The sequence below is a fragment of the Morone saxatilis genome, unplaced genomic scaffold (genome assembly GCF_004916995.1).
Source record: "Morone saxatilis isolate NCDOM2014 unplaced genomic scaffold, NCSU_SB_2.0 Contig7, whole genome shotgun sequence".
Classification (NCBI taxonomy): domain Eukaryota; kingdom Metazoa; phylum Chordata; class Actinopteri; family Moronidae; genus Morone; species Morone saxatilis.
In genome coordinates, this window is record NW_023340246.1 from 4,788,436 (window position 1) to 4,801,946 (window position 13,511).

Here is a 13,511-nt window from a genome sequence, read left to right on the forward strand (position 1 = left end):
TCCTCGTTGCAACATCTTTGCCATTCTTCTCAATGACAGGTCTAACGAGTGGTGACGCACTCAGAAATATCATTATACAGATGTTCATGGATGTTTCTACATCCATTTATAGCTAACTATGACAGTGAAAATGTGGCTTATGTGCCCACAATGACTAAGATTTAAAAAAACAGAACCAGCCAAACGAACAGACAAAATACTTACAATACTGTTTGCATATTTCTGTCTTTGGGCATAGATGACTCTACACAATTTTATGCATCTGTCCCCAGGTGTGGAGAGGCAAGACAGCTGGCAGTGTTTGAATGTTGGTTGCTTCGTGTTTTTTGGGTGATTTAAGGTACGTAATGTAAGTTACATTCTTTTCCTTAAACTAGCCAAGTAGTTTTGTTGCATAAACCATTATAGTAGACAGAGCTTCCAGGTCTCTAAAGTGAAACCAAAGTGTTTTAAACCTGCATTCTATGTAAAGGCCAACAGGGGGAGCTCCATTGGTCCAATTTAGAGTAAAATGGACAATAAAGCAGGGTATGCTGGGTAAATAAGTCTTAGGATGTGTCCAGTGCACCGCACAAAACTCAGATCTAACTGTCAAACTATGCAGTGCTGATCAAATACGAAGACCTATTGCCTATTTCTTGCCTATAATCATTTTAGAAACATATTTTAGCGTAATGTTCAGCTGTAATACAAGATTGTGTGTGACCAGGTGAGCCGCCATTGTTTCCTGCTACGGACGAGTCAAAACTGCACAAAAAAGCCACTAACACAAAAGATACAACTTTCTGATGAAGTGAAGCCAATACAGATCATAAAATTTCTCTATACGCTGATAATCTGCTTTTGTCTATGGATCAAGTACCAGTGACACTTTCCAATGTCTTGTATTGTATTTTTTATATTAGATTCATTCATTTGAATGAATTATTTTTTTTGCCTCTGAATAGCACTATGGTAGAACTAAATTTAAATACAGAAATACAAATATTTAAAATATTGTAGGTCTTGCAGAATCGATATACACCCCTCATTAGATGCAATAGTGGCAAAGAACTATACAAGACTATAAAAACAATTAAAGAAGACTTAAACATCAATCAAGAGGGATCAAGAAGCTTGTGAAAAATAAGGTGTATCAGATTTATCAAGCTACAGCAATTATTTAATTGTGTCGCACGGATCAGACTTGTATCCACAAGACTTATTTAGGGTTTTTTACTTGGGTTAAAGGCCAAAAAAGCTTAAATCAGGACATGCCTAGTCTAAATATTTTATTATACTGTACATTATATCCAGCTGACTGTTGTATTATAAAATGATCATTAATGTATCATGTTGTATATGTATTATGTATTGTGGTGTTTATGGTTTGGCTTGAAGCAAAATAAAGTTTCATTATTTTTCAACTTTAAATCAATATTGCTATTAAGATGAGTCGACATAGAGTTCAGTGTCTAAATGATATTGATTAATGGATTAATGATTTAGAATTCATGTTTTATGAAAACAAGCATACCATTTCAGGAAGGATTTTAAGTGAAAATCAGAAAATCAAGTCAGAGAAACTTTACAGACAGGATTTTTTTCATGGTTCCCTGCATACTGAAAGGCCAGTGATTTCTGGTGTACAATTTGCTTTCTTTACTATAATGTGATAATTAATGTAAGAATGAAGTGGCATGTTGTTTTAACACAACACCTTTGGAACAGTCCATTATCTCACCAGTGGTTTTTTGCCTAGGTTGTACTAAAGGATTTATGTTGCATCAGTAAAGATAGTCCGGCCTGATATCTAAGGACAGAGAACAGGGGCTGGTCTTGGTTAATTTTTGACTTGAGTGTCAGCTGACTCTGAGCTCCTGTATATAATGGGGAAATTTCTGCCAAACAGTCTGCAGCAAAGACGACATTAAAGGTACGCATGGAACTTGAAACTTTACATGTTTTAGACTAGAGATTCTTTTATAATAAAATAAATTGTAAATCTTTGCCTGTTAACACACTGATATGGTTGGGCTTCTAAACATGTCAGTGTGTTAACAGGCAAAGAGACCTCAGCTACTGTCCACTTGTCATTCTAAAAAGGGTCTATATTAACTAATACTACTACAACCTACTGCGGTTGAGCCCCACTAACCTCCTCTGGTTTCCCTGGACAGGCTGTAAAGATGCATGGGATCTTTACTAGTTGTGCACTGGCAACACTGCTACTGGCTGCAGCCTGGGCAGACCACCACCACCACCACGGCCATGGCACTGAACACAGCCATGATGGAGAAATGAGCTGCCACAAGCTGTCTCCTCCCAATGCTGACTTTGCCTTTGCCCTTTACAAAAGTCTGAATGCCAAAGCTGCTGCTGGAAAGAACATCTTCTACTCACCGCTGGGCATCTCCACTGCCCTGTCCATGCTGTCTACAGGCGCCAGTGGTGAAACCCACAGCCAGCTGTTCTCCAGCTTGGGCTACAGTGCTCACAACCAGGCACAGATCAATGAAGCGTACGAGCATCTTTTCCACATGCTTGGCCACAGCCAGGAGAACCAGCAGATGGTTGTTGGAAATGCTGCTGCAGTGCGCTCTGGTTTCAATCCTCTGGAAAAGTTCCTGAACGATGTCAAGCACTTCTACTCTGGTGAAATCTTCAATGTTGACTTTACCAAATCTGCAGAGGCTGCAGCAGAGATCAACAGATTCATTGCCAGTAAAACACAGGACAAGATCAAAGATATGGTGAAGGACCTGGACCCTGAAATGGCCATGGTGCTGATTAACTACGTCTTCTTCAGAGGTAGGACACACATGCATACAGAGAAATTCTCAAAAGCATGCAGATGTAGATAGAAGTTCTGGTGCATATCACCTTGTGTTGTTTAAGGCTCTCAATGACAGAGCCAGAAATGTAGAATAGACCAGTCTAATGGTATTACAAGAATGCAATTTTAGCACATATTTTGACATTTTAAAACAAGTAACCATGATTGTTTGAGTTGACAGTAACATTTAATCTTCATCCTTCCCCCTTCACTGCATTATACAGGACAGTGGGAGAAACCTTTTGATGGTAACCTGACGAGCAAGGCAGACTTCCATGTGGACGACACAACCACAGTTCAGGTGGATATGATGAAAAAGACCGGTCGCTTCGACTCCTATCAGGATGTTGAAAACCACACCACTGTCATCATGCTGCCCTACAAAGGCAACACCTCCATGATGATCGTCCTGCCTGATGAAGGCCGGATGGCGGAGGTGGAGGGCTACATCAACAAGGACTACCTCAGGCACTGGCATGACTCACTTTTCAGGAAGTAAGAGATTACTTTGGTTTCAATCCTCATCGTCATGGTTTTGAAGTGTCTTATAAACTAATGACTGAAAAAATGGTTCAGGTGGTCAACTGGATCAGATGTATTAAGTGTCCAAATTTATTACAGCAAAAGTTGACTAAACAAGCTGTAAGTCAACTGTATATTCCAGTGATTCTGACCCTAGTGATGTTCTGTTTCTCAGTTCTGTAGATCTGTTCCTGCCAAAATTTTCCATCTCTACTGAGGCTACCCTGGACAGCACACTGAAAGAACTGGGCATAACCAACGCTTTTGCAGACAATGCTGATTTCTCTGGCATATCTGAGGAGGTCAAGCTCAAAGTCTCAAAGGTAGGAGACACAAATATGCCTTCATATGTTTTAAGTAAATTGGCATATTTCAGGAATCTGCCTATTTCATGACAATTACGCATTAAAGAATATTAACATGTTCACAAATGCATAGAAAGTGGATGTTGGAAAGACCCTTTGCTAGCCTGTAGCTTCTACAGTTTTCCAACATCTGTGCTCTACTTTTAACAAGACACTGACTACCTCCTCCCGGTTCCTCCACAGGTGTCCCACCAGGCCGTGCTGAGCGTGGATGAAACAGGAACAGAGGCAGCAGCCGCCACCACCATCGAGATCATGCCCATGAGTATGCCTGAAACCATAAAACTTGACAGACCCTTCTTAGTCTTCATCCTGGAGCACTCAACTAGGAGCATCCTCTTCATGGGCAAGATCAACAACCCCACAGCCATGTAAAGATGCTAGGGAAATTAATGATACATTTTCAATGTAGTAAGTTTTAGTAGCTTATTTTGACCTCAGTATATGAAAGCCCTACATAGAGATCACAGTGATATTAAGAGCATTGTGGGAAATGATGAACAGAGGATAGTTTGATAAATAAGACAAAAGATCTATGTTAGTATATTATTTTGCTGGCAGTCTGTCAGCATTATATATTTACTACCATCTGTCATCAGAACGTGGCTGGGTGTATAAATGTCCAAATACATCATTATATATTGTATCCAGCTGACTGTTGTATATGACTGAAACATTAGTAGATATGTAACTTCTGCTCACACATTGAGCTAAGGTGTTATCGTGCTATTGCTGCTATCGTTCAGTATGAAGTGAATTAAAGACTTGTCATGAACAACTTGCATTTTATGTTATTTAAGTCTTTCAGTCTAATCTTGAGTCCACTGGTCTAATTAAGAACTGTATGATCTACAATACCAAATTACAGAGAGAAGGAATCAATTGTTTTTTTAAAAGTTTTTGAATAATTCTCTTTATATTTAATTTCTGGTCTATCATTTGATTTCTGTAATTGCGTGATGATAATTGTAAACTCACACACATTTCACACAACTCCTCAAACGCACCAGCAAATGTCTTTACCAATGTTATGTCGACTGAGATGTGTTACATTAGTAAACAGCTTTGTCAGAAATCTTGTGGGAAATGACAGAAAAATGGCTGGTCCTCTGGAATATTTAATAGATCAACTGTATGTAATGGTTAAGTTTCTGCCATTAATGACAACCTATTTTTTAAGACACAAATTAGAATAAAACTAAATAAAAGTAATCCTTGAAAATGAGAATTATGGTGAAACATGTTAAATTTTTCCCAGGGAATAAAGGTTTATTCAGCGACCTGCATGCGTCTGCGGAGTCTAGCTCATGAAACAGTGTGAATTATTGCACAAAGATATCATAAATAAGTTCATGTAGCTGCTTGACCTGTTGATCTTGCATTCTGTAGTGTTATGTCTCCGTCATTAATGTTATCTGGCGCTGGAGGTTCTTGGAATAAACAGATTTATGGACGAGAAGAAGCAGCAGCAACAAACCAGCTGGAACAAACTATGAAAACATGCAGGAAGCACATTAATAAAAAGCTAAGCTCATGTGACATCAAGTGCTGTTGATGCGGATGTAATGTTTTTGTGCCTTAAATCAGCTATCTTTCTTGTTACTGTCGGAAGGAAGATAAATAATATCACTCAGTTAATGTTATCTGTTGATTTAACTTCTCCTCTTCAGCTAATCCCAAACAATGAAAAGCAGTTTAGTGAACAAGTGAGTGAATCCAGCCTGAATGAGTCGCTAATCTGCAACAGAGAACACAGGTAGCTTCAGTAATACTAATAAACAATGTATGTTGTACTACTTGTGATATAAGAGTATGACACACATAACCATAGTAACTATACACACAAAAGATAATGTACACAACAATGGCAACAACTAGCCTACTCAATAAAGAGAGTATCCACACACTCAAGTCTGTTACAAAATCCTTTTTGTGAACTAGCTGAAAAGTTGTCCAAGTCATCATGGCCGTTCCCAGACTTTTTTGAGTGGGGTGGCACAAGTAAGGCACTGACTTATGTAGGGGTGGAAGTATGTGTTTCAGATTTCCATCTTTCCCAATTTATGCAATTCCAGTACCGTTTATGGACCCCAGTATGCAGATATTTTTATACCATATGTATTGTTTTTTCCCAAAACTGCATGGGTTTAGCATAAAGTCTGGAAATGGGAAACTCCTGGGTACCCACAGAATCCATTTTCATTCAGATATCTTGAAGTCAAAGGTGAAGGGAACCCTTTGAAAATGGCCATGTCAATTGCCAACATTATGTCTACATGCTAGCATGACAAATGTGTCAGGTCATCTAGTTTCATATGATACCTTTAGCTTTACCCTACCTTTAAAGACAATGTGAAGTGGAAGAGGGAAGGATAATTGGGCAGCACACAATCAGGGGTGGCCAGTGACATCCCACACCCCCCTCTCTGGAAACGCCCCTGCAAGTCATTGCTGGACACATCATTTAAATGCCTTCTCTAGCAATGAGCTTAACTGCTGGTTTTCACAAGACAGAGTACAGAGCATTTAACTACTTTTGGCAGTTATAAAAAAGAGCCATAGTTACCTAACATTAGCTAAGCTGTGAAAATTATGTTAACTTTGGAGCTCCACTGAGTGACTAACTAACATTGCCAACAGTCATCTAAGATGAATAGAACTACTATTACAATATGTACAGAAATGTTTCTGTTTGCAGTCTTTTAGCATGACAAGTTCCTTATCATCAGTGATCTGAACCTGTCTCTAAAGGTCTAAATAACTCATTATATATTGTATCCAGCTGACTTGTGTACATAATGTATTGCACTGCTGACACATTCAGCCATCTTGGGGGTTATTGTGCAATTGTTTCAACATGTAGCGAAGGAAGACTTGTCATTAACAGTCAGTATATGTTACCATTTCCCTTTTCCCCGGAAGGGACTTAAAGTGGAAATTATTTAAAAATGACAGTTTGGTATTAGTAGCTTCACATTTCAATCAAAGGCTCCTGCTCTATCATTTTCTTTTGTAATTCTGTGATTATTACTGTAGGCTTCTGTTTATACAACCTTTAGTCACTACACAACTGAAGATACATTTGCCAGAAATCTCTCAACACAGGACAGAAAAGGTTGCTCCTCGTTAATTTTTAACAGATCTGTCAGCTGACTCTTCGATTTAACATAATGGTGAAGTTTCTGCCAAGCTGCAGCAAGAAGGACATCAATGGTAAGCATCGACCTCTAATGAAATATGCTAAATGTTTTATATACATTTTGAGGACTTGGAACCAAATATGAGAAAGAAGTGACATTTGGAATTATTGTTGTTAAGTTCAGAAGTGAACTTTTCTAAATAAGACATGTCTTAAAATGTAAGTGTAAATCTGTTAAGATCGTGTTCTGTTCAAAAGGTTTTGAGCCTTTAGCTACTGTCAACTTTATTATTGTCATTCTTCATGTTGTTCTTCAAATAGCTCTACATGCAATACATTTTTTAATTTGTTATTGCGTTATTGTGACCAACTGTGCTTGAGCTCAACTAACAACTTTGTTTGTTTTTTCCTTTTGTATGGACAGGCTATAAAGATGAGTGGTATCTTTGCTAGTTGTGCACTCACAGCACTGCTACTGGCTGCAGCCTGGGCAGACCACCACCAACACGACCATGATGGAGAAATGAGCTGCCACAAGCTGTCGTCTCCAAATGCTGACTTTGCCTTTGCCCTCTACAAAAGTCTGAATGCCAAAGCTGCTGCTGGAAAGAACATCTTCTACTCGCCGCTGGGCATCTCCACTGCCCTGTCCATGCTGTCTACAGGCGCCAGTGGTGAAACCCACAGCCAGCTGTTCTCCAGCTTGGGCTACAGTGCTCACAACCAGGCACAGATCAATGAAGCGTACAAGCATCTTTTCCACATGCATGGACACAGCCAGGAGAACCAGCAGTTAGATGTTGGTAATGGTGTGGCCCTGCGCTCTGGCTTCAACCCTGTGGAAAAGTTCCTGAACGATGTCAGGCACTACTACTCTGGTGAAATCTTCAATGTTGACTTTACCAAACCAGCTGAGGCTGCAGCTGAGATTAATTCATTCATTGCTAATAAAACCCAGAATAAGCTCAAAGATATGGTGAAGGACCTGGATCATGAAATGGCCATGGTGCTGATAAACTACGTCTACTTCAGAGGTAAGACACAGACCATGCATGCAGATAACAAGCTGCTTTGATTAACAAGTGTCTTTAACCTGCATTCTATGTAAAGGCAAGCAGGGAGAGTAACAATAACAGACCCATACCATAACGTCTTATGGAGAAAGGACCCGACTTCTCACTTGATTTATTAGCTTATTAAACAGTTCCTAATTCATTTATGGTCTCAATCGCTAGTTTTAAGTCTTCTTCAATACAGCATGATGTTCATTTTGTACATTTTGGTCCAATAAAATAGACGATAAAGCAGGGTATGCTTGTTATTCACAAGTCATTCTCGTCATTTAGTGTGTCAAATCTGCTGTCCCCAACAAACTGTCAAGGCCCCGACCACAATGCCAAACTTAAGACTTCAAAATGATACTCCACGCACCAATGGGTGACAAACTGACATGTTCATACTTGGTTCAGGTGCATATCACCTTGTGTTGTTTGAGGCTCTTAATGATGGAGCATGCCACGAACATACATATTATATTGCAACATTTTAAAACAAGTAACCACGATTGTTTGAGTTGACATGCACTAACAACATTTTTCATCTTATCCTTCCCCCTCCACTGCATCATACAGGACAGTGGGAGAAACCCTTTAATGGTAACCTGACAAACAAGGCAGACTTCCATGTGGACGACACAACCACAGTTCAGGTGAACATGATGAGGAGAACAGGTCGCTTCTACTTCTATCAGGATGTTGTCAACCACACCACTGTCATCATGCTGCCCTACAAGGGTCAGACCTCTATGATGATCGTCCTGCCTGATGAAGGCCAGATGGCAGAGGTGGAGGGCTACATCAACAAGGACTACCTTAGGCACTGGCAAAACTCAGTCTTGAGGAGGTAAGAAATTAAATTGTTTTGAATCCTCATCCTTATCGTTAAGTGTGTTATAAACTAGTGACTGAATAGACAAGTTCAGGTCATCTGGATCAGGTGTATTTGGTTTGAACAAAGTTTTCACATCTAGTACAGCTAAAAATGAAAAAACAAGTTAACTGTATATTCCAGTGATTCTGACCCTGGTTCTGTTTCTCAGGTCTGTGGCTCTATTCCTGCCAAAATTTTCCATCTCTACTGAGGCTACCCTGGACAGCACGCTGAAAGAATTGGGCATAACCAACGCTTTTGCAGACAATGCTGATTTCTCTGGCATATCTGAGGAGGTCAAGCTCAAAGTTTCAAAGGTAGGAGATGCAAACATGCCTTCACATGTTTATTATGCAAATTGAAAATATGCCTATTTCATGATAATTATGCATGGAGGAATATTTGCATGTTCACAAATACATAGAATAGAGTTATTGCAAAGACCATTTGGCATCTTGTTGCTTCTACAGTTTTATACCATTGGCTGCTGGGTGTCTACTAATTCCTGATATAGGACACCTACTAGTTAGTTTCAGTGAAACTGTCTGTTCACCATCTAAATTAATGCACTGAAATAAACTGAATGAAAACAAAATCTGAATATCTCATGAATATATCACAACACTGAGTGTAGTGATTCAGTACCTCATCCTCTGAACACCACAGGATGGCAACTGTAACACCGAAGCCCCTAAACTGCCTCTCAGAACTCACTGATACTTTGCATAAGTGATCATCTCACATCCATCCGCTAATCAACTTGTTACTTCAGGCAGACGCTGTCAGTACATATCATTTTTTCGTGAAAATCTTATTTATCTGGGGACAATGACCTGGCTGGATAGCTAGCTAGTTTTGTTGTTAAACATACTCAAATTCATGGGGTCACGTGATGGTGGCGAGGGGGGCACCATGTTTTGGCATGAGCTTCGTGCCACTCAGTTTTAATCATCTGTTTATCCTGACAAAATCTTGTATGGGTATGATATTTTGTGCTATGTCCCTAGAAAACTTCTGGCCACAACCTTTTGACAAAATGGGAAGAAACCTAAAAAGTAGAGACAAGAAAGATACTATGTCTGTACCTGGTGAGGAAGCACAAGATGGTGACCAGACCGAATCTGATGCCTTGGATGAACTCGACTGCCTGCCTGAGACTTTTCAGCGAGCGGATAGATGAAGCAGAGGCTAGAATCCAAGCAGTTGAAAACTGCCACAGCACAAGATCCAAGGATTACTGAATTGGAAAAGCAGGTTGGTGCGTTAACAGAGAGTTTGGATATGACTGAGAATTACAGCAGGCATCAGAATATTCGGGTCGTTGGTTTGGCAGAAGTCACAGAGAAGGGGCAGACGGTGTCTGCTAATGTGATTTCACTCATTTTAGAGGGTGATGGAAGCGGCACGCCACGCTAGTCAAAATGGTGCCTTAATATACAATGGATCCAGGCTCTAATTGTATAGCGACTTCTCTGTGGTGGTGATAAAGAAGCGTAAAGCGTATGATGCGGTGAAACAGTGGCTTCGAGAAAGGGGCATACCTTATGCCATGCTCTTCCCAGCTGTTTTACAGGTGTCCCATGAAGGCTGGAAATTCACCACCCCGGCACAGGTATGCAACTACCTAAACTCCCTGCCAGGATCCTAATCTCATGGACCTAATGCACAGATTGTCCTTAATATATTTTACTGCATTCCTGGTTATTTCCCACTCAGTGGTTTGACCTCTCTAGTTGTCTAGATAACATTGCTAACTCTCAGAACATCTTCTGACTGATTGGCGGGGGCCACTTGATATGTGCTCTTTTTTCCCCCCTATGATATTGATTACTTCCACTGTCTTACTTTGTGCATGACCAATTCAGTTGGTGTTGTGAGCTTGAAAGCTATTGGTTTGGTGGACAGTCCCTTTGGGGGTAAGCCCTCAATTTGTTTTGTTTTTCATACTGTTATTATGCCTATTTAGTTAACATGTGTTACATGATGGATGTACGAAAGAGATTGGGGTTTTGTTATGGGTGCGGGCTGACCATTTTGACAATATAGCCACAACAACGTTTTAGGGCCATGTTTAATTTAAACATCATTAACTTCTGTTCTTGGAAAATTCGGGGTCTCCAAAAACCTGCCAAGACAATGGCAGTATTGTCATTTCTAAAAAAGAATTGGTTTCTTTCGCTTTTCTCCAGGAAACTCACTTGGAGGATAAGACAATGTAAAACTACAAAGGAATTGGGTGGGGCAGGTTTTAGCAACATCCATTCATGTGGCCATTATGGTCAGTAAAAATCTTGCATTTAGAACCCTTAACTGTGTCTAAGATAGTCAAGGGCACTATGTGGTTGTCAGGGGAGTACTTTTAGGTAAGGTTGTAACACTCGTGAATCTCTACTGCCCTCCTGGCTATTCCCCAGATTTTCTCTCTAAGGCTTTTGCCGAGCCTGCCTAACTGGCATCTGAGAATTCCTTTGTGGGAGGAGACTTTAACTGCCATCTTAATCCTTCTCTTGATAAAAATCCACCAGGCATCAAGCAGTTTACATGCCCCCAAGAAGTTATACCAGAATTGATATGAATCGTTTTTATTCCTTTATCCAAAATATTTCGGGTTCTGTCTTGTACCATAGGCAGCATCATCTTGTCTCACCACACCCCCCTATATATGGCCTATTTCACTTCCTATTTTACCTCAAAATATTTTATTCATTTAACTCTTCATCTACAGATAATCACTCTATCCTTGGGATACAGGTAAAGCCTATTCCCAGGGTTTGATTAGGTCTTTTGGCTCCTTGAATCTAGATTAGCTGATTTGAAGCACTACATATTATGCCAAACTTCAAATTTAAGGAATTGGTGGCTACACGTACTACACTGAATACTTTGCTGATTCAGGATTCTGAGCCCTCCCTCAGATTTGCCAGACAGAAGCTGTAAGAGTTTGGGGATAAATCTGGTAGATATCTTGCTAATCTTGATAAAAAGAGTGCTGACTCCAACGGTGTCAGAGCATTTGACACTTACAGTATTAATAAAGAGTTTGCATTATTTTATTCAAATTTGTATAAGTCAATGATACAATGCCCTAGCCTAATTTTTTTTTAGACCTGAGATTACCAAAGGCTACATATGCTCAAAAATCACTATTAAATGCCCCTATCACAAGAGAAGAAGCCTTGCTCGCTTTGAAATCTGTACCATTACGGAAGACCCCAGGGCCAGATGGATTTGGGTGCGTTTTATAAGGAGTTTAACTATATTCTCATGGACCCCTGCTGGCCATGTTTAACCACTCATTTGAAAATGGGATTTTACCTCAATCACTCAGGGAGCCCAACATTTCTCTTAACCTTAAAAAAGGAAAGTGCCCTGACAGCTGTGCCTCCTATAGGCCTATAGCCCTACTTAACTCTGACCAAAAATTGCTTTCCAAAATATTAGCCATGTGTTTGGAAAAGTGCTTTCTTATAATATTAAAGAAGACCAAACCAGGTTTTTATAAAGGGTCAGTATTCCTGTGATAACACAAGAAGGCTCCTGAATATCATTTTGCTATCCCAGGGCTGCACAGACCCTGCCCTTGTACTTTCTTGCGATGCCGAGAAGGCATTTGACCAGGTCGAGTGATCTTATTTGTTATTTACATTGGAGAAATTTGACCTGGATTTCCCTTGCATCATGGTAACAGACATGATCCTCTAAGTCTGCTGCTCTTTGATATTGCTATCGAGCCATTAGCCCAAGCTATACGGCAGACTGCAATGGCCAGACCTTTGCTATCCCTTCAGCAGCGATATGGCTTACAGAAAAGTGAATTTTTTTTAGGTACTTACAAAATAAACATTTTATCACGAAAGATACCACATTAATAACCAATAGTGTCACCTCATATGTAGAGAAAACCTTGGCTTTACAGGTTTCCAAGAAGCCCATTAGTGTATTTTAGTCCGAAATTCCATCTCATCTCAAACTTCCCAAACTACTAAACAAGCCTGGGAGAAAGATCTGGGCATTTCTATTGATGACTTAGACTGGCAGGAAGTGTGGATCCAGGCTACACAAATATCCATCTGTAATCAAACCAAATCTATTCAATTTAAAATTCTACATCGCACACATATTACACCAGCTTTTAAAAACATTCAATGCCCATTATTCTTGTAATTATTTTTCTTACACACTCATTTTGCTTATTCCATGTCTAAGCAGTTTTGTTCTATGTTGTATATGAAAAATGCAATAAATATATTCTCCAAAAAACCAAAACCTTATTATTAATACTTTTCACTGTTTTGTCGACCGTACGCAATGTTATTGACTTTGAATCTCACTAGCATACCATTAGCTTACTGGCTCATAGCTGAGCCAAATGGCTATGTGAGCGCAGGGAACTAGATAATGTATATATCTCCCATTGTATCTAAGGTTCGTCCCATTTACTGGAGTAGTAAACAACGTTATGGCATGTATAAAAATGTCAAAACTGTTAATGGTCTTTTGTTTTTCTTTGGACTTTTGGACATGGAGGCCTGATTGACACTTTGTCAGGCATTATCCCTTACTTCCAAGACCTGTGGTTTATTTAATTCCTCCACAGGTGTCCCATCAGGCCGTGCTGAGCGTGGATGAAACAGGAACAGAGGCAGCAGCCGCCACCACCATCGAGGTGATGCCCATGAGTATGCCTAGAACCATGAAGCTCAACAGACCCTTCTTGGTCTTCATCCTGGAGCACTCAACT

The 13,511-nt window shown here is 39.9% G+C and overlaps 2 protein-coding genes across 2 annotated transcripts in view; both read left to right on the forward strand.

Moving 5' to 3' along the window:
* Positions 1-269: 269 nt before the first annotated feature.
* Positions 270-4,452, forward strand: LOC118341114 (alpha-1-antitrypsin homolog). The gene is made up of 6 exons (XM_035679304.1): positions 270-340; positions 1,742-1,915; positions 2,160-2,790; positions 3,040-3,310; positions 3,513-3,660; positions 3,886-4,452. The coding sequence occupies exons 3-6, from the start codon at positions 2,169-2,171 to the stop codon at positions 4,075-4,077; spliced, it is 1,233 nt and encodes a 410-aa protein (XP_035535197.1). The 5' UTR covers positions 270-340; positions 1,742-1,915; positions 2,160-2,168; the 3' UTR covers positions 4,078-4,452.
* A 2,818-nt stretch (positions 4,453-7,270) lies between these two features.
* The window catches only part of LOC118340942 (alpha-1-antitrypsin-like), a 12,508-nt gene continuing 6,267 nt past the window's right edge, over positions 7,271-13,511 (forward strand). Inside the window, 4 exon segments of the mRNA XM_035679108.1 lie at positions 7,271-7,875; positions 8,473-8,743; positions 8,940-9,087; positions 13,368-13,508. Coding sequence (XP_035535001.1) covers positions 7,275-7,875; positions 8,473-8,743; positions 8,940-9,087; positions 13,368-13,508 — 1,161 coding nt within the window. The 5' untranslated portion in view covers positions 7,271-7,274.